The sequence below is a fragment of the Canis lupus genome, chromosome 25, assembly GCF_048164855.1.
Source record: "Canis lupus baileyi chromosome 25, mCanLup2.hap1, whole genome shotgun sequence".
Lineage (NCBI taxonomy): Eukaryota > Metazoa > Chordata > Mammalia > Carnivora > Canidae > Canis > Canis lupus.
Window position 1 is genome coordinate 22,612,636 of NC_132862.1, and position 22,504 is coordinate 22,635,139.

Below are 22,504 nucleotides of genomic sequence, written 5' to 3' on the forward strand. Positions count from 1 at the left end.
AAAGAAGCTGAAAGTTTAATTCAAATAGGAGGTAAAAGAGACAGTAACCACCCCAGCCCATCTAACAGTGCAGAAAGGAGGTGCCGAAGACTAAAACATTGGCCCTTTGCTAATAGATGCAGTAAATTCTAAAATGCTTCTTCCCTGAAAGATGTTATTAGGAGCCACTGACTAAATATGAGTTCTCCCCGCTTATTTTGCTAAATGCTTTCAGCGCAAAAGAGACAAAGTCCACCAGAGCATTTTCTTCTAAATTGGTTATTTAATTTTATGGTCAAAATCATTGTCTATTATAAATTAGCTTCCAATCCTTATACAAATTGGACCTCTTCCCCACAGTAAACACACATCACAGGGTTTTTTTTTTTTTTTTTTTTACCTGAAACAGCAAGCCATGGAGGCGTCCTTTAATTAATTTCTTTCTCAGTGATTCAGTTGTTGCTATAAAGAGAATTCATAATCAGCTTAATATGACAATTTGTAACCCCCTTTCCCTTCATTCCTTTCATAAACTTTTAACAGTTTTAAATTTGGGGTCTGAGAAAAAGAGAAGGTAATGTCTTCTGAGAATGGCGTTCTCAACTCACATCTTGCAGAAATGGAAGAGCAGAAAAGGCTAGAGCAGCCAAACCACGACCACCTCTGGGCATTTAAAATTAACCTTGACAGGTGCATGTGAACTGTCCACTAGACATGAGTCACAGAATTATTTCACCTTAACATAGAAATATACCTTAGAGGTCATTCAGTACAACTGCCTAGAATGCAGAAATCCTCTCTCCAAGAAGCCTCTGCTTGAGCTGGTTGTGATGGCAGCCTTAGAAGTGGAACCCAGAATCCTATGGGTAGGTCTCAGATGATGAGAACACTATTGTCCAGAGGATTGATTGATTTCTTTCTTTCTTTTTAAAATTTTATTTCTTCATGAGAGATACAGAGAGAGACAGAGACACAGGCAGAGAGAGAAGCAGGCTCCCCATGGGAGCCCGATGCAGGACTCAATCTCAGGACCCTGGGATCACACACTGAACTGAAGGCAGATGTTTAACCACTGAGCCACCCAGGTGTCCCTTCTGTAGCATTTTTATGTCTTAACAGGGATAGAGGATTTCAATGATAACTGGTTTTTTGTGGAGCTAGAATCAGACTCTTAGGAGAATGCTCAATTCAGTATACTTTTTCATGAAATTAAAAATGTCTGTCTTTCTACTTAACTGAAATCTGCCTCCCAATAACTTCAAATTCTCGTCTCTGGAGTAACAGAATGAGGAAGGAAAAATACCTTTTTAACTCTTTGAGTTACAACACTGACATATTACTTACCTAACAATCCATACTCTTTGAAATATAGCCAAGGACCAGAAAATAGGCCCAAGTCTTTTGAACTAAAATACATGTTGATATTCATGCCCTTTATTCCTGTGGCAATTCCTCACATTTCCACTCATACAGTAAGCTCTGAATTTATACATAATTCTCACAAGCTGGGACTGTTTTCTCAGCCCACAGATGATTAAAAACAAAAATTACAGGAGGGTAGGAAGCTCTGCTAGATGGAGACATATTAATAGCTACCACTTTTTTTTTTTTTAAATCACTAACAGCAAGGAAAATTAATAGCAAATACTCTGGTGTCCAAAACACATACGAATCTGGTACAACAGTTTTATATCTCAATAGCCTGAAAAACTCTGAGCCACAATAATACTAATATATGTGAAAGTACATAATCTAATTTTCTATTATATTGAATTTTATTTATTTATTTTTTAATTTTTTATTTATTTATGATAGTCACACAGAGAGAGAGGGAGGCAGAGACATAGGCAGAGGGAGAAGCAGGCTCCATGCACCGGGAGCCCGACGTGGGATTCGATTCCGGGTCTCCAGGATCGTGCCCTGGGCCAAAGGGCCAAAGGCAGGCGCTAAACCACTGCACCACCCAGGGATCCCTATTATATTGAATTTTAGATAAGACAGAATATATCCACTCTATTTAATCTTTCAGTTATATTGAAAATTACCCCTGTAAAATTCTATTTTTTAAGAATTTTTTTTCTAAAAATAACTTATTTCACAATTAAACTTGACACAGTGTTACCAGGTCCACTAGGAGGGAAAATACTTTAAAATTTTTTTCTAACATATTTAAGTAATTACATTATTTAATTTTTTTATTAAAATTTTTTAAATTTTATTTATTTATTTATTTATTTATTTATTTATTTATTTATTTATTTATTTATTTATGATAGTCACACAGAGAGAGAGAGAGGCAGAGACACAGGCAGAGGGAGAAGCAGGCTCCATGCACCGGGAGCCCGATGTGGGATTCGATCCCGGGTCTCCAGGATCACGCCCTGGGCTGAAGGCAGGCGCTAAACCGCTGTGCCACCCAGGGATCCCCATTATTTAATTTTTAATACTTAAAACTCCAGTAAAGATTCTATTAACAGAAAATTCTGTTAATTCTACTAAATAAGGCATTATCCTTCTCCCGACCTACATTTAAGCAACAATAACCAAACTTTTCAGAAGTGGCGAATATTATGTTTCTGAAGGTCGTGTATCTCCAAAACACTGCCTTTGGACTTCCAAATTAAGCTTGTGTTTCAGAAGAAATAATGAGTTAGTATAAGACTGTCTAAATTGCCCATCTGCTTTCCCACCAGGCAATCTTGGATTTTAGGAATAGTCCATCTCAAAACATTTAAATCGTAAACCTTATTTCAACAGATGTTTTGTGCAATGTGTAGCAACTGTTTCCATATGTTCCATAAGGCAATTGTTGCCTTATGACCCTAGTTTGCATTCACCTTTGCATTCTTTGTTATGTGTTTGGAGTTGGACCTGCTATGTCTCTAGGACATTTAGATTTCACATGGAAGCAAATAAAACAATGGCCACTGTATTCCCTGCTGTTGCCATCTGTGATATAGAATGAGACCAAGTATCTTGGATACATTGCCTTTGAAGGAAGCTGAGGTAAAACAACTTTCCAAATGACTATACAATGAGCTTTTCAGGCAAAGGCCCTGCAATTAATTAGCTGTTGATAATGAAAACTATAGTATTAGAGATATAATAATGCTAACTATCAATGATGGCTGACACTTATGGAGTATGGACTTTTATAACACAATATATATGTTACCTCAGGTACTATAAAACTGTATATTAAAAAAAATCAATTTCATTGAAAACCACAGACCAGAAAAAAATAATTTGCAAAACAAATACATATGTCTGTCAAAGGACTTGTATCCAAAATATGTAAAGAAATCCTACAACTCAGGAACAGAAAGACAAACGTCTAATTTAAAAATGAGCAAATGACTTAGATATTTCACAAAGAAGATATACAATAGCCAAACAGCACAACACACGAAAATTGCAAGATACCCAGAAGAATGGCAAAAATGAAAAAAATTGACAACCCAAGCATTGATGCCGTAGAAAACCTGGAACTCCCACACACTGCTTGTGGGAGTGTAAAATGTTACTGACCCTATGGAAAACTGGCAGTTTCTTAGTTACAGCTACACTATGACCTAACAACTCTGCTCGTAGATCTTTATCCTAGGTTAAAAAAAAACATATGTCCACACAAAGACCCATACATAGATGTTCAAGTAGTTTGCTCCATAACAACCCAAACTGCAAACAATTTAGATGTCCAATAATAGAGAAAAGATAACCAAATTTTGGAAAAATTTCATTCAAAGAAATAGGATTCAATCCTGAAAAAAGGCATACCACTAATAAACACAACATATTAAGATAAATATTATGTTGAGGGAAAGAAGACAGACACATACAAAAGCACATATTTTATATCTCAATTCTAGAAACTAAACTAACCCATCAGTGATAAAAATCAGATCAGAGGCTGATCCTCATGGTGGTGAAAGTGGGGGAAGGGCAGTGACTGGAAAGTAGCACAAGGGAACTTTCAGGGGTTATAGGAGTGTTTCATGCTTGCTCCGGCAGCACATATACTAAAATTGGAATGATATGGAGAAGATTAGCATGACCCCTGTGCAAGGATGACATGCAAATTCTTGAAGCATTCCATATTTTTGCCATGATGTCCTTTGACAGATAAAAAGATATGGAGGATGTAGGGGCAGCCCGGTGGCTCAGCGGTTTAGCACCTGCCTTTGGCCCAGGGCGTGATCCTGGAGACCCGGGTTGGCGTCCCATGTCAGGCTCCCTGCATGGAGCCTGATTCCCCCTCTGCCTGTGTCTTTGCCTCTCTCTCTGTCTGTGTCTTTCATGAATAAATAAATAAAATCTTAAAAAAAGAGGATGTGGTATATATCTATGGTGGAATATTACTCAGGCATCAGAAAGGATGAATACCTACTATTTAAATTGACGTGGATGGAACTGGAGTGAAATAAGTCAATCGGAGAAAGACAATTGGCATATGGCTTCACTCATATGTGAAATATAAGAAATAGTGAAAGGGACCATAAGGGAAGGGGGAAACTGAGTGGGGTAAAATTAGAGAGGATGACAAACCCTGAGAGACTCCTAACTCTGAGATGCAGAAGGGGAGGTGGGTGGGAGGATTGGGTAACTGGGTGACAGGCATTAAGGAAGGCACAGAATGAGATGAGCTCTGGGGGTTATACTATATGCTGACAAATTAAATTTAAATAAAAAAATTTAAAAAAAGATAGTAATCACAGGTATACCATTAATATGTTGAACATAGGCTGTCTCGGTGGCTGGGTTTGAATTCTAGTTCTGTAACTTGCTAACTCTGTGACTTTTGGTTCATTATTTACTTATTCTGAGCATTAAGGTCTTCATCTAAAAAAAGTGTTAAAAAAAAAGTTCTGTGTTTGGGTGTGCATTTGGCAAACTGGAGAAACAATCCACTTAAGATCTGAACATTTCGTGATGTTAATTATGCATCAATAAAAGAAGGAATGTAAAAATCACAATAAGAACCAAAAATATCAGAGTTTGAGATAAACACGGTTAGGGAGAGACCATTAAAAATGTATACACAACACTGTAAGCAGAGTACTACCAAACACACTTCTACACTATTAGTGCCTAGGAAGATAACTTGGATCACAGAGATGTGCATCTTGAAAAGACCAAACGCTGCCTCACAGAATAATAGAAATGCACAATAACAAAAGCGTAGAGATGCTGGTGACATTTAAATGGCACAGTGCTGGTGGGATGCTAAGAAAATGCAGATGGAGGTGGAAGTCAGGCAGTGGGACTGCTGAATTGAACGCAAGAGGGAGTACAGTCTGCCACAAGCCAGAGCTCTGCAAGGCTGGGAGGCAGTTCGCTTGGGGGTGGGGTGGGGTGGGGGGATGGCCCAGGTGCAGACACTTGTTTTTAATTTTCTTAAAAGAAAGCTAAAAGGGCTTCTGCTGCCTGTCAGCAGCCAAGCTGAACACTTTCTCCTTCCCTGCTGAAGGTCACAGTTCTCTTCCTACCGTCCCAGATCTTATTCCCAGGAAAATCATGAATGAAACGATAAAACTTCCATATTACACTCACGTCATTATCCATTGGCTAGTGGTAAATGAGGTAATGCATGTGGCAGAAACGTGCTCTAGCGGAATAGACTCTGCCGAGTGTGACCAAGCACTAGCTTATTGCTTTGCATTTGTTATTTATAAATTAGCTACTGCATTTTCTGGAAGGGGATACTGAGACCAGAAAGATAAAGTGATTTGCCCAACTTTATCCAGTTTCGCTTTTTTTTTTCTTTCCAGTTTCGCTTTTGACCTCGAATCAGAAGGTAGGTTTAACTTCAAACACCATGCTCTTAATCATTATGCTATACTGCCTCTGGATTATTTTATCCATTTCTGCATCTTACATTTGGGAAAACTTAGGCCCCCATTTCATCAGAGCTGTTGAGCAAAGCTCCATCTGATTTTGGGTTTTTCTTTTGGTCCTCAACCCAACACCTATCTTTAAGGGTCTCAATCACCTGAACCCCCGTTTCTAATCTCATTTCCCTCTTGTGTACTGACTGTTCAAGACACGTGGCTCTCATCTTGCATCCATCCTCAAAGCCATAAGGTTCTTATCTGTTCCATACCACATGCCCTCTGTGCTAACTAAGGACAGCAAGTTAGAAGACAGTCTCCAGTGAGATCATCTAGGTGAAGCCCTTCTCTAAACTATAAGATTTATACAGATACTATGTTTAAGGAATTACGATATACAGGAGTGTTTCAGGCTCTTTTGCAGGGAAATATTCATAGTTTCTAAAGGTAATAAATTTCCTCATTGTTGATTAAATCAGGGACTCAATGAAGGTTTCATGTTAGGGGCAATAAGAAGATGAACAGCAAAGAGGTGATGTATTAGATCAAGTGGTCTATGTTTCATTAGATTCACTCTAATATATTGAGTGAATGCCCTAGATCTAAAGCCTTTTTTTTTTTTTAAAGATTTATTTATTCATGAGAGACACAGAGAGAGAGAGGCAGAGGGAGAAGCAGGATCCTGGGATCAGACCCTGAGACAAAGGTAGATGCTTAACCACTGAGCCACCCAGGTGCCCCTAAGAAGCCTTTTTATTTCCTTTCCAAAACAAATATCCATTTATGCACCTAATACTGCCTTTGTTAACAAGATACTTAGATACATACATAGATAAGAAGCAGAAGAAAGGAAATATGTAAGTAACCATTCAAGAAATTTAGCAGTACTAATGGGACATTTCATGGAGGCTAGCATGTACACTGACAGCCTCATAAATCAGTCCAGTCCTGGTGGCAACTGAAAACTTGAACAATAGTACTTATCCAGTATTAAGTTCAGGATTTCTAATCAAATGTCATAAAAACTTCTGAGGTCCAGTTTATGAACAGTGTCATTGACCTGAGCATTTGGACAAAATAACAGAATCCCCACCCAATTTGCTAATGAACCATTCTCAGATGCAACAAAAAGCAATTGCCTTAAACACTTAATAGTTTATTAAGCTAACCAGAAAGTTTCAGAAGAACTAAATGGATTTGAATATTTTTGTTTTCTGACTCAGAATTCAAACGTCTGACTCAGAATTCAAACAGCATGTGGTGGCAGTGGTAATGGTAGAATGTGCCAGGATGTGTTTATGTGATAACTGTCCTACCTCACTGACATTTATTCACAGTCTATCTGGAAAATCTGCTCTACAGAACGTTTCAAAAATATGTGCTACCTAAATTTCCCTCTTGTTGCAAAGGTTGATTTTTAAGGGCATTGTTAGAGAAATCCTCATAAGCAAATGGGCTTCAGAGCAAAATCTTGATATGCATGCTGCTTCTGGGCAGCAAAAGATACAAACAAGTAACAGAGTTCAAAAAGGCAGGCAGGTTGTGAGCAACTCAAGACAGAAAGGAGGCATCCATTCTACTCTATAAATAGGAAAAAGAAACACATGCATGCAACCCAAGAAGCTTTCACCTTCTGTTTTTAATATATTTGGACCAATGAACTGGGAAGATAATAGCAAGTTCATATGAAAAAAGTATATTCGGGGATAAGTTACAAAAGTTGACTCTTCCAAGAAGGTATGGGGGGGGCACAGAACTACAGAAGGAGCTAAATTCTTAGTTTTATAAAACTATGGGGTATAATGTTGATTGAATCAAAGACAAATATAACTGAACCAAAAGATTAGTCCTCTAAGCACAGTATCTAAAGCAAACATACCATAAACCAAATCTGGAGTGCTTTATTATTCGTGTCTCAACAGGAACACTTCTAATCACAAGGGAATCTTTCCCAATACCCACTGAGCAATCAAAAAATAACATATAGATTATGTAATTTAAAGCTTTACACTGTTTGAGGGAGTCAACGGATACTTAGGATTATTGAAACCTAGCAAGTTCTGCAAGGTTTCAAAATAATAATAAAATATTGAATAATTACTGTTACGTTAGAATCAGCCAAGCCTTTTTAGACAGCATTCTCAGTTAGCAGGAGAAAGGATATAATAAATCCAAAACAAGCCCAAGTCTGAAAATCTCCACCTCTAGCTTAGCTTAAACTGATAATTCATTTGTTTGTTACCCAAATCAGTAGCTTTCTCTAAAAATGCATGTAGGACAGCCAGGGCAAGAAGCTGGCAAAACAAAAGCAATTGTCTGATAAATGGCCAAATAAGCAAGTTTTATTTTTACCAAATTATGTTTCCAGAATAAAGTATGCTTACGAATAATCTGACATCTGTCATCTGACAATTGACTTTACACCTAAACACTCTCAGATAATACAGAAAAATGACAAATATTCTAATTTTTTAAAGCAAAATATATATGTAGAGAGCACATTAAAATTTTAAAAGGATTTTATATATTTAATATTTTGATATACTGAATTCATAAGTATTTTGCACAACCCTAAAATTACTACTTAAAACAAAATAGAGAGGCAGGTCCTTTCCTACCATATAATGGTTACAAGCTAGCTAATAAAATCAGGATGGAATATGTAAGCCATTTGCAAGTTCAAATACCCCATGCATACAAGATTTTTTTGTTTGCTTTTACAGATATTGAGAACTTTTAATATTTAAAGAAATAACAGCCATGAACAAATCCAGCTCGTAATAATAATAAAAAATAAATAAACTGAAAGGGAAAGTTAGTCGTTTGAAATCAGTCTACTTGGCCACTAGGCAAACCTCTCTGGAAGCCCCACATTACTGCCTTCTGGAACCATCTTATTGTCATAAATGTGGGCAATAATGCAGCAGCTGTCATCTACAAAAATGGCTGTAGTCCTTTCGCCACACCTCAGAGCGGACCGAATTGGGACATAACACATATTTGCTACTCACTTTTCAATTTTCTCGTCTTCTGCTCAAGTGTCTGGCAAGTGTTCACTAACTCAGTATTTATAGTCCAGAGATTCCGTTGTTCCGAGATTGCTTCCTCTAATTTATGCAGCAAAGACTTAGCTTTTTCACGGGCTGAGTGGGCTGCTGGATCTCGATCCTCAACCTGAAAACGTACAGTTAATACTGGATTTTAGCAGGGTGGCCAGGAAAGAAAGCAATTGAGCGCTCACTGTTATTATGCATACGAAACTGAAAATGTGCTTTTCTTCTCAGGGAAGTGATAAGCCTCTACTGAACTTCTGCAATTCTGTGTTTGCATGGGCTTTGTATGCCTGAGCTATTTCTACAGTGGTAAGAGTCCTGATATGTCAAGTTGCCTCTTTCTGCAAAGATGCCTCTTTCATCAGCAGGCTGTTGACACCGCCTCTTTTACAACTCCCCCTTTACTTCCTCCGCTCACTGCTGGTCGCCAGGGACTGAACTTCGCAGTTCCTCTTTGGTTTTTTTTTTTTTTTTTCCTTCTTCTCTGTTCCTCCTCCGTTTTTTACTTCATGGTTTCAAGTACATCTGAGGAAACTTCCCCTTGAATACAAAGCAGTCAAAGGCTGCCCTACCTGCTTCTCTCTGTCCCCCAGCCATTGGCTGGTTCCTTGGACCTTCTTCCTAAGGACAGATTCCTGGTTGACAGCATCTTCTTGCAGTTGTTCAAGGGCTTCTAGTCGTTTCTGTCTGGCATTAAAAAAAAAAAAAAAAAGTTCAAACCACAAGCTGTCAGTGACATTTCAACTAAGAGCCACCCCTGGGAAGTTGTGACAAGTTCAAACTTAATGCACTGCCTCAGATATCAGAGGAAAAAGTGAAAGTATTTACTACAAATAAATGCTTACCCAATACCGAATTTTAATCAAAGCAATCATATTGATCAGTTGGCCTGATACTCTCACTTTGCAAAAAAGGGCATTTGGTCTCCTGTTTTACACTGGAATATTCAGTTTCCCAAGCTACCTTCATAGTAACACTAGCATCGGTCAGCAATTGCCTAGAAGATGACGACTGTAATGAGGTCACCGTGATAGGTGCAGTATTTACACATCATAGCTAACTGTTTCAGAAAAAGAAAGGAAAGGGAATGACAAGGAAAGAAAAAAAAAGAGCCTTGTGTCATGACCTTGACCTTTTCTCTTTATGAGTTTTCAATCATGTTACATCACCAGCACAGGAAAGGCTGCCCCCAAGCACAGATGAACACTCCATGTTAGTATTTCTAGTGCAGTCTTATCTTTCCCGAAAACTCGACACCTCCTTTCTTCCTTACTCCAAATCTTAGTGTTACTGTGTTACCCCTCTTTTGGATCTGAACCTAATCTTCCAAAATACATTAAACTGAGAGCACCTGCTTTCAGTTAGCTGATGAGACTATTTAAACCGTGCTATATATCAATATGTCAATGACTATCTGGAAAACAGCTTGACCCGAATAAGGATGATATCTTTAGCTCAAAGGGATGATAAACTTTGGGAGCTTCAAAGCAGTGAGGAAGACATCAGGTTTAGGCCTTTTGCATGCCTCTCAATCATTAGCACAGAATCACATTGTAAATTGGCATAAATCTAGACCTAACTACAAGAAGAACTGCATGAGAGACAAGAATGGTCACACAGAATGCTTACCATCATGGTAAACTGGCACACAAAACTCTATAAACAAAAATAAAAACTACCTAAACAATCTATTGAGCCTTTTTCAATGCCTTATAGTCAGTCTCCTTTTTTAAAATTGTAGTTAAGAACATTTGAGATCTACACCTTTAACACATTTTTAAGTATATAAAGTTTAACTATAGGCACAAGGTGGTATAGCAGATCTCTAGAACTTACTCATCTTTCATAACTGAAGCTTTATACCTGTTAAGTTGCAACTCTCCATTTCTTCTTCCTCTAGTCCCTAGAAATCACCATTCTACCCTCTGCTTCTATGAGTTTGACTATTCTAGAGGTGCTATCATGCCATATTTGTCCTTCTGTACCTGGTTAATTTTACTTAGCATAATATCCTCAAGATTTATCCATGCTATCACATGTGGCAAAATTTCTTTTTTAAGGCTGAATAATATTCCATTGTGTGTGCACACACTATATATATATACACACACACACATACACACATATACATACACCATATTTTGTCCATTTACCATTGATAAACATTTGGACTGTGTCTACATCTTGGCTATTGTGAATAATGCTGTAATAAACGTGGGTGTATAAATATCTCTTCAAGATTTTGCTTTGAATTCTTTTGGACACATATCCAGAAGCAGAATTGCTAGATCATATAGATCTATTTTTAATTTTTTGAGGAAATTCCATACTGTTTTCCATAGCAGTTGCACTGTATTAAATTCCCACCAACAGTATACAGAGTTTTAATTATTTCTCTATTTCTTTGCCAACACTTAGTATCTTTGGTGGTTATTTTTTTCCTTTGGCTTTCAATAATAGCCTTCCCTAACAGGTGTGATTCATTCATCATTGTGAATGACTCATTGTGGGTTTTATTTGCATTTCCCTGATGATGAGTGAGGTTGAGTATCTTTTCATATACCTGTTGGTCAACGATATGTCTTCTTTGGAAAAACATCTATTCTATTCAAGTTCTTTGCTATTTTTAAATTGGGTTATTTGGGGTTTTTTGTTATTGAGTTGTTGTAGTTCTTCAAGTATTTTTAATATTAACTCATTGGATATGTGGTTTGCAAATATTTTCTTTCATTGTATAATGTACATTTTCTCCCTGCCAATTCCTTTGCTGTTCAGAAACTTTGAAATACAATATAGACTCACTTATCTAACTTTTCTTTTGTTCTTTCGGTGTCATAGCCACGTCCAATGTCATGAAGACTTTCCCCATAAGTTTTCTTCTTATAAGACCACCTTTAGGTCTTATATTTAAGTCCTTAATTCATTTTGAGGTGACTTTTGTATATGGTATATAACAAGAGTTCAACTTCATTCTTTTGCATATGACTATCCAACTTTCTCAACACCATTTGTTGAAGACTATCCTTTCTCCATTGTATATTCTTGGCACCCTAGTCAAAGATCAGTTGGCCAATTATGTATGAGCTTATTTGTGGGCACTCTATTTTGTTCCACTGTCTTTAGGCCAGTGGCTATAGTTTTAATTACTATAGCTTTGTAATATATTTTGAGATAAGAATGTGTGCTACCTTCAGCTCTGTGTTTCTTTCTCATGATTGTTTTGGCTATTCAGGATCCCTTCTGGTTCCACATAAATATTAGAATTATTTTGGGGTGCCTGGGTGGCTCAGTTGGTTAAGAATCTGCCTTCAGCTCAGATAATGATCTCCAGGTCCTGAAATTGAGCCCTGCATCAGGCTCCTTGCTCAGTGAGAAGTCTGCTTCTCCCTCTGACCCTGCTGCTGTGCTCTCTCCTCTCTCTTCCTCCTTCTCAAATAAATAAAATCTTTAAAAAATATATTAGAATTTTTTCTATTACTGTAAAAAAAGTCATTAGGATTTTTATCAGTATTACACTGAATCTGTAGATGACTTTGGGGTAGTTTGAACTTTTTTTTTAACAATATTAAGTCTTCTAGTCTACGAAAACAATGTCTTCAGTTTGTATCTTTTTAATTTCTTTCAGCAATGTTTTACAGTTTTCAATGATTAAGTCTTCACCTCCTTAAGGTTCATTCCTATTTCATTCTTTTGGGTGCTATTTTAAATGAGATTGCTTTTCCAATTTCCTTTTTGGATAGTTCATTGTTAGTGTACAGAAATGTATCTGATTTTTGTATGTTAATTTTGTATGCTGCAATTTTGCTGAATTTATTGATTATAACAACTTTTTGTGGAGTCTTTATAGAGTTTTCTATATAGAAGATCATGTCATCTGCAAATACAGATGATTTTACTTCTTCTTTTCTGATATGGATGCCCTTTATCTCTTTTTTTCTTTCTTGATTACTCTGGCTAGGACTCCTAGTACTATGTCTTTTAGAAGTGGTGAGAGTGGGCATGCTTGCCTTGGTTCTGATTTTAGAGAAAACATATTCAGTCTTTCATCATTAAGTACATTAGCTGTGTGTTTTTCATATATGGCCTTTATTATGTTGAGTTAGTTTCCTCCTATTTTGAATTGTATTTTGAATATGTTTATCATGAAAAAGTGTTAAATCTTGTCAAATGCTTTTCTTTGTCAATTCAGTTGATCATGTGATATTTATCTTCAATTCTGCTAATGTGGTATAACAAATTAATTTTGTATGGAACCATCCTTGCACTGCAGGGATAAATCTCACATGTCATTGTGTATAATCTTTTCAATGCATTATTAAAGTTGGCTACTAGAATTTTGTTGAGGATTTTGCATCTATACGCATCAGGGATCTTAACTTATAGTTTCTTTGCTTGCAGTGTCTTTGGTTTTGGTTTCAGGAGAGTACTGACCTCATAAAATGAATTGGGAAGTGGTCTCTCCTTTATAATTTTTTGAAAGTTTCAGAAGTTTTCAATAATCTCCTTCTATTAATCTTCTATTTGGAAGAATTCATCAGTGAAGCCACCCAGTCTTGATCTTTTCTTTGTTGTGTTTTTGAATACTGATTCAATCTCCTTACTATTTTTGTTCCATTAAGATTTTCTTTTTCTCACTGATTCAGTCTTGGTAAGTTGTTTCTTCCTACATATTTATCTATTTCTTCAAAGTTATCCAATTGTTGGTATATGACTGCTCACAGTGGTCTTTTATGACCCTCCTCCCCTACCCCTTCACTGTAGCATCAGTTGTAATATTTCCTCTTTTGTTTTTTATTTCATTTGAAACTACTTTTTTCTTAGTCTAGATAAATGTTTGTCAATTATATCTTTAAAAAACTTCAGACTTTCAGGGAAGATGTCAGAAGAGGAGGGTCCTAGGCTTACCCTATCCCACAGATACACCTAGATAACACACACATCACTATATATAACCCAGGTCATTTCCTGGGAGCATAGACTCTCCACAGATTAGTTACTAATCTCAGAGCAAGTGCTGGAGGGGCAAAGATCTTTGTAAGACTTCTTCAAGAACAAAAGAGATGGCAGGCACCATTTCCCTCCCCTACCCTTCCTTCCCAGTCTAGATACATTGACACCAGTGGGAACCAGCACAGAGCAAACACTCTGCCTAGTTTGATAACAGTGCATCCCAGCCTGCATTCTCCTTTAGGTGCTCCTCCTCCACCCTGGACTAGGCAGGAGTTTTCATGCACCCTCCCACAGTAGAGCAGCACAAACTTTGCTGGCAGTGCACCCCACCCCTTCATTCTTCCTCAGACCTGTCCCCCAAAAAGTGTCCTTGGCAGGAATCCATTCAAAGCAGTGCCACAAGCTTAAAAGTGTACAAGCAGACCTGGCAGGGGCCAACACTCCTCCAAACTGGCTAGAGGGAGAAGAGAGAGGGAAAGATAACCACACACACTAGTTTGATTGTGTCCCTTGCAGTGCGCTAGGGGTAGATATCCAGTCTGATTGCAGTCCCTGCCTGTCAATGAAAGCTTCTCATGGAACAACACAGGAGAACATTCTGAAGTTTGATGCTACTGCAGCTCTGAAAAAAGCCTGGTCTGACACAAATCAAGCCCAGGATGGCCCCAGACTGGCCCATTAACAATGCAGGGATCAAGCTGTGTCCACAACAGGTGAGGAGAGCCACTGCAGATGACTGGACTGAAGGCCCAGTCACAATAGCAGTATACACATAACACGCATAGGAGACACCTCTAAAAGACCAGGTTCTGGTGAATAGGGGACATGGCACAGCAGGGCTCCACCGGACCTCTTTTTTCATAAGGCCACTAATTTTAACATCGGAAACCTACCTGACTTTCCTCACATATAGAAACAGGCACAGAGAGTTAGACAAAATGAGGAAATAGAGGAATATGTCCCAAATGAACAAGTCAAAAATCATATCAAGCCAGGTAAACAAAACAGAGGTAAGTAATATGCCTGTTAGAAAATTTAAAGTAATGGTAAGAAAGATATTCAATGGATTGAAGAAAAGATAATAGGATCTCAGACCCTCAACAAAAGGATAGAGAACATAAAAAAGAACCAGTCAGAGATGTATAACTCAATAACTGAAATTTAAAATACTGTAGGGGAAGGAGAATGGATCAGTGACCTGAAGGACAGGGTAGTGGCAATCTAGGTGAACAGGAAAAAGAAAAAATGATAATAAATTGAAATAAACTAAGGGAAATCAATGACATGGTCAAGCCTAATAACATTCACATTACAGGGATCCCAGAAGGAAAAGAGAGAGCAAAGGGGGAAGAAATATAAATATATAAGAAATATATATATGTAAATATAAATATATATATACACACACATATTTTTTGAAGAAATAATAGCTGAAAACTTTCTGAATCTGGAAAATGAAACACAAATCTAGATCTGCAAGTCACAGGAAGTCCCCCAAAAAATCAACCAAGCAGATCCACACCAAGACACATAGTAATTAACAATACAAAAAGGAGTAATAAAGAGAGAATTTTAAAAACAGCAAAAGAAAAGAGTTGTATACAAGGAAAACCCCATAAGGCTATAAGCTGATGTTTGAGCAGAAACTCTGTAGCCCAGAGGATGTGGAATGATATATTCAAAGTGCTGAAAGAAAAAACAGGCAACCAGAAGTTCTATCCAGCAAGACTGTTGTATAGAATAGAAGGAGAGACAGTTTCCTAGGGGGAAAAAAAGTTAAAAGAATTTATCCCCACTAAAGCAGCCTTACAAGAAATGTTAAAGGGGACTCTGAGTGGAAAAGAATGGCCGTAAGCAGGAGTAAGAAAAGTAAGATGAACAAATCCTCAATAAAATACTATTAAACAAAATCTAGTAATACATTAAGTCATTCATCGTGATTGAGATTTAATCCTAGGATGCAAGAGGGATTCAGTAGTTCACAAATCAATCAACACGATACATAACATCGACAAGAGAAAGGATAATAACTATATGATTATTTCAATAGATGCAGGAAAAGCATTTGGCAAGCACAACATCCATTCACGACCAAACCCTCAACATAGTAGGTTGAGGGAACATATCTCAACATAACAAAGGTTTCATATGAAAAACCCACAGCCAAATTATGGAAGCAACCCAAGTGTCCATTGATTGAAGAATGGATAAAGAAGATGTGGTGTGGTGTGCTGATATGCCCTAATACTCGGGCATAAATAAGAATAAAATCATGCCATTTGCAACAACATAGATGGATCTAGAAGGTGTAATGCTATGTGATGTAAGTTCACCAGAGAAAGAAAAATGCCATATGATTTCACTCATACATGGAATTTATGAACAAATGAACAAAGGACGAAGAGATACCAAAAAAAAAAAAATGGCTCTTAAGTATGGAGAACTGGTGGTCACCAGAGGTGGATGGGAGATGGGTGAAATGGGATAAGAATATAAGTATCATGGTGAGTACTGAGTAGTGGATAGAACTGTTGAATCACTATACTGTACACCTGTAACTAAAATAACAATGATATTAATATACTGGAATTAAAATTACAAATAGTTAAATTGCAGATATTTAAAAATTTAACTAAAAAAAACAGCTCTATTTTACCAATTTTATTTTTTAATGAGTTTTTCTACTCTCTATTTCATTTATTTCTCCTCTAATCTTTATTATTTCTTCCCTTATACTAATTTTGAACTTAGTTTGTCCTTATTTTTTCTGGTTTCTTGAGCTATAAAGTTGTTAATTTGAAATCTTCCTTCTTTTTAATGTAGGCATTTGTCACTCTTAATTTCTCTTTTAATACTGCTTTTGCTGCATGCCATAGGTTTTGATATGTTCTTCCCACTTTTGTCTCAAGATATTTTCTAATTACCCTTTTAATTTCTTCTTTGTGGTTTTTTAGCAGTGTATTGTTTAATTTCTAAATATTTGTGAATTTTCTAGCTTTCCTTCTGGCATCGATTTCTATCTAGTTCTATTCCATTGTAGTTAGAAAAGATACTTAGTATAATTTCCATCTCCTAAAAAATTTTTTAAGACTTGTTTTGTGACCTAACATGTGATCTATCCTGGAAAATGTTTCATATGCACATGAGAAGAATGTATATCTGTAGCTATAGGGTAGAATGTTCTGTATGTGTCTGTTAGGTCCATTTGGTCTATAGTGGTGCTCCAGGGTATTGCTTTCTTATTTCCTATTTCAGTGTTCTATCCATTATTGAAAGTGATACAATGAAGTCTCTTACTATTATATTGCTTTCTACTTGTTCCTTCTATTCTGTCAATATAGGCTTTATATATTTAGGTGCTCTGACATTGAGTGCATGTATATTTATAATTGTGATATCTTTCTAGTGAACAGATTCTTTTATCACTGCATAATGTCCTTCCTTTGTTTTATGACTTGAAGTCTATTTTCTCTGATATAAATATCGCTACCCTGGCCCTCTTCTGGTTAGTATTTGCCTGAAATATCTTTTTTCATCACTTCACTTTCAGCCTATGTGTGTCTCTAAATCTGAAGTGAGTCTCTTGTAGACAGCATACAGTTGGATCTTATTTTTTAATTCATTGAGCCACACTCTATGTATTTTGATTGGAAAGTTTACTCTATTTACACTTAACATAATCAATAGAGTAGGAATTTATCATGGGCATTTTTTTCATTGTTTTCTGTCTCAGAGTACTTTAGTTCCTCTTTCCTCCCTTCTTGTCTTCGTGTTTTCCTTTTTTTATTAATATTTTGACTCATTTTTCTTTCGTACATCTTCTATAGGTATTTTCTTCATGGTTACCATAGGGCTTACATAAAACCTAATAGTCTATTTTAAGCTGATAACAATTTAACTTCAATTACATACAGTAACTACAATTTTACTTCTCTCCTCCCCCCACTTTGTTATTGATACCACAATTTACAACTTTGAATATAGTGTACCTTAATATGTTTTTACCATTTTATATACTTATAATTTTTAAACGTTCATCCTAGAATTAAAAGCTATTTACCCATCACTGCTATAGTTTTACAGTATTCTGGATTTGTCTATATATTTACCTTTACTAACAAATTTTATACTCTGATATGTTTTTGTATTAAGATCCTTTTGTTTCAACTTGAACTCCTTTAGCAATTCTATTAAGGCAGGTCTAGTGGTAATGAACTCTTTTAGCCTTTGTTTATATGGGAAAGTCTTTATAACACCTGGATTTTAGAGGGACAGTTTGCAGGGAATAGTGCTCTTGGTTGGTAGTCTTTTACTTTTAGTACTTTGAATATATCGTCCCACATACTCCGGGCTGCAAGGTTTCTGCTGAGAAATCCACTGATGGTCTTATGGTGCTTCCCCTGTATATCACAAAACTTTTCTCTTTGCTGTTTCCAAAATTCTCTATTTTTGGCTTTTGACAATTATTATGTGTCTCAATGTGAATTTCTTGGGTTCATCTTATTTGAGATCCATTGGATTTCCTGGATCTAGATGTCCTTCCCCAGCTTTTGGAAGTTTTGGGCCATATTTTTCTTTGTTTCTGTTTTTTAAATTTTTTATTTATTTGAGAGAGAAGGAGAACAAGCATAAGTCTGGGGGAGAGGCAGAGAGAAGCAGACTCCCCAATGAGTAGGGAGCCTGATGCAGGGCTTGATCCTGGGACTCTAAGATCATGACCTGAGCTGAAGGCAGATGCTTAACTGAGCCACCCAGGCACCCCCATATTTTTCTTTGAATAACTCTTCTTTCTCTCTTCTCCCTCTGAGACTGTAATAATACATATAGTGATCTACTTTATGGTATCCCATAAGTCCCTTAAGATTGCTTCACTTTCATTTTTCTTTTCATTTCTTTGACTAGACAATTTCCAGAGACCCATCTTAAATTCACTGATCTTTTCTTCTCTTTAGTCCATTGTTGAACTCTTGTAGTAAATTTTTCAGTCTATTTATTATGTTCTTCTGCTCTAAGATTTCTGTTGGGTATTCTTTTAATACTTTTATTTTTTTATTGATATTCTCATTTTGGTTTGTTTTTAGAAAGATTTTATTGGGGATCCCTGGGTGGCACAGTGGTTTAGCGCCTGCCTTTGGCCCAGGGCGCGATCCTGGAGACCCGGGATCGAATCCCACATCAGGCTCCTGGTGCATGGAGCCTGCTTCTCCCTCTGCCTATGTCTCTGCCTCTCTCTCTCTCTCTCTCTCTCTCTCTCTCTTTCTCTCTGTGTGACTATCATAAATAAAAATTAAAAAAAAGATTTTATTGATTTGAGAGAGAGCAAGCATGAGCAGGGAGGGGCAGAGGGAGAGAGAGAAAGAATTGAAGCATACTACTCACTGAGCACAGAGCCTGACATGGGGTTCAATCCTACAACCATGAAATCATGACCAAAACCAAGAATCAGATGCCTAACTAAGCTACCCAGGCACTCTGATATTCTCACTTTATGGATTGTTCTCCTGATATCATTGATCATCTTTATGACAGTTAATTTTTTTTTTTTTTTTTTTTTTTTTTTTAGTTATTTTGGATCCTTAGTGAGGTGAATCATTTATCTATGGTTCATTGGGATCAGTTTTTAGAGATTTTGTTCCTTTGGATGGAACATATTTCCCTATTTTTTATCCTGACTCCTTTTGTTGGTATCTGCACATTAGAAAAAACAACCACTTCTAGTCTCCACAGCCCGGACTTACATAGGAGAAAACCTGTATCAATCAGTTTGGTCAGAGGTTTTGAGGGCTCTCAAATCTTCATTCTAGTTCAAATCACCATGTTTGTCCTTACTGGGCCCTAAGTGTCTAGAGTATGATAGTAACATCATTGCTCTAAGATGGGTGTAACAGAAGGGAGTCTTTTAGACAACTCCCAGAAAAGTTGGAATATTGAATGTGTAGTCCTATTCTTTTCTTCCAGGAAAAAGCAAAGATCTGGGGTTCCACCTGCCATTATTGTTCTCAGTGTCCCTTAGGCATCTATAGTATGCCCAGTTCCATCTGCACTCTGAGACAGATGAGACAAAAGCCAGTATTTTGTTAAGTCCTCAGAAAAGTTGAAACACAGACACACAGTCTAACTCTTTCTCCCCAGGGAAAAACTGGGAGCTGGGGGATTCCTTCTGACCACACAGTCCTATGTCAGGAGCAGAAATTACACTGACAGGGTATCTAGAATTTTCCAACCAGTATTGATGTGGCTGGTTTCACAACTACCTAGGGTACAGGATCCTTTCAACTAGTTTCTGGATTTCTCACAAAGTGAACGCATCCATATATTACTGTTGAATCAGTATATCCCTTGGGGGAAGGAAAGCCAATTTCTTGCTGACATCACCTCTTTTTTTTTTTTTTAAGACATTAGTTTTATCAACTTTTCTCTTTTGTAGGAATAGTCTAAGCTATCAATACTGTACATTATGTTCCAAGGGAAAGCAAAAGGACCATCAGAAATCCACATTTAATAATATTACAACTTTTAATCCTGTATATTACATATGTATATGTATTTGTACCTTTAAGATAATTTTATGCACTTTTTGAATCATAACAGTCTTAAGGATAGCTTTCTAAAAATTATATAGTACCATCTATTAAATTAAAGATATTCAACAGATTTTAAACCTTTGAAGATTTTTCTTCCATAGAGACTTACATTATCATATTAATATAGTATTATCTTTGAAGGTGCTTTTGAATTCAGTAAGTCTCCTTGTTAACATGTCCTAATGCTAGATCTTGGTTTCTACACCTGCCAAGTCTGATTCTGAAACTTTGCCATTTAAATAGAATCCCATTTACCTAGTTTTCAGACCAAAAAGCTGTAAGTCAAAGATGACTCCTTCTTGCATTCCCACAACTAATTCACTACCACGTAAGATCTGACCCATCCTCAATGTTTGAATCCAACCGTTTCTTACCAACTGGCTCACTCTGACTCTTGTTAACACTCCTTCTCCTAGACTATGGAAATAGTTTCTAACTCAGTGGCTTTTTTTGACCACAACTTAGCAAATATTTTATATTTCAACCAAGTACATACGTATATATACACACACAAACGGCTGAATTAAAATTTTTATGAAATATTACTCTTACTATATGAAATGTACTCTGATATATTTATTTTTTAAAATAACTCATAATCTGGTAAATTGATTTCAAGAGCTCTAATTGGTGACCTGTTATTGAAAAAACTCTTCTCACTGGTGTCACTGCTTTCACCTTCCCCCTCTATAGACAATCCTCTACCAACAGCTAGAATAATTTTTCAAAATATGTCATATTACCTTCCTGTTTATGATCCTCTGATTTCTTCCCATCTATTCAGAATAAAATACCAATCTCTAAGCATGAACTGTAAGATCATGAATCTAACTCCTGTCTATCTCTCTAACTTCATCTCCTACCATTGCCTAGCATTCACTCTGCCCCAGCCATGCTGGCCTCTTGCTGCTGCTCAGACATACTAAGTTCATTAAAACCTCAGGGCCTTTGCACTAGCTAATTCTTCCAGCTAGAACCCTTCCTAGATCATCTTTTACCTCACTCTCTCACTCCACTCAGCTCTCCATTAAATTTATCAATCACAGACAGGTCTTTCCTGGCCATTTTCCTAAAATTAGGTCTTCCTGCCCCATCATTCTTATTCTTATCCTCCTTTTATTTTTTTATATCACTTACCACTCTCTGGCATTATATTATATAGTTATGTGTTTATTTGTTCACTATCTGTGTCCCTTAATAGATATTAGTTTCATGGATGTAGAGATTTTGATCTTATTTAATTTTCTAGCACCAAAAAGAAAAGAAAGAATCTGGCAAAGAGCTCATATTTGGGTGTTGCACAAATAACATGCTTTTCTGAGACCTTCAAGAGCGATTTTTTTCTTTCAATACTTCTCCTTGACTCACTCAATTCTTTCCATTCCTCAGCACTGGAGACTATTTATCTTGCAACAGAATGAAAGCCTTCTCCTTCTCAGCAAACAGCCCCTGAAAGTTACCTTTAATAAATATTGTCTACCTTACCTAAATTCTTATACTCATCTCTACAAAATAATACACACACACACACACACACACACACACACACATTTTTAAGTAAGCTCCACACCCAGTGTGGAGCCCAACACAGGGCTTGAACTCTGAGATCGAGAACTTAGCTGAGACAAGAGTCAGACACTGAACTGACTGAGCCACCCAGGTGCCCAACTCCACTTATATTCTTATTCATTGTTAAAACTTATAGTTAAATCATTTTGTGTGTAGCCAATAAATGACTTTGTCTGTTTTAAATTATATCTAGAAGGCACAGGTTTTAACTATCCTTACAGTGATGAGTAGTATTTTGCCTGGTGCCAGGTTCTCAGAATATTTTTAATGAATATTTTATTTGATTTTAACAAGCAGATGGTGGGGGATTAATAGTTGAAAGAACACAAGTTTTGAAGTTACACACATCTAAGCCTGCTCCCAGCTGTCACTTAATCCCTCTTGAGTAACCTTGAGTGAGTCACTGAACCTCTCTAGAGATAAAAGTGTGTCAAATTCTTAGCACTACCTCCAACACAGTAAGCTCTCAACAAATTGCACCTACTGTTACTTAACTTGGTTGCTTGTGTGTCTTGTAGAATAATACAGAAGATTCACTTAT

At 36.8% G+C, this 22,504-nt stretch overlaps 1 protein-coding gene and 1 non-coding gene across 2 annotated transcripts in view; one reads left to right on the plus strand and one right to left on the minus strand.

The window, feature by feature from the left end:
- IRAG2 (inositol 1,4,5-triphosphate receptor associated 2) overlaps positions 1-22,504 on the minus strand; it is a 121,904-nt gene that overhangs the window by 44,314 nt on the left and 55,086 nt on the right. Inside the window, 3 exon segments of the mRNA XM_072798619.1 lie at positions 380-441; positions 8,819-8,981; positions 9,433-9,547. Coding sequence (XP_072654720.1) covers positions 380-441; positions 8,819-8,981; positions 9,433-9,547 — 340 coding nt within the window.
- On the plus strand, positions 3,975-4,081 carry LOC140617763 (U6 spliceosomal RNA). The gene has a single exon (XR_012017931.1). It is a non-coding gene; the product is annotated as a U6 spliceosomal RNA (small nuclear RNA).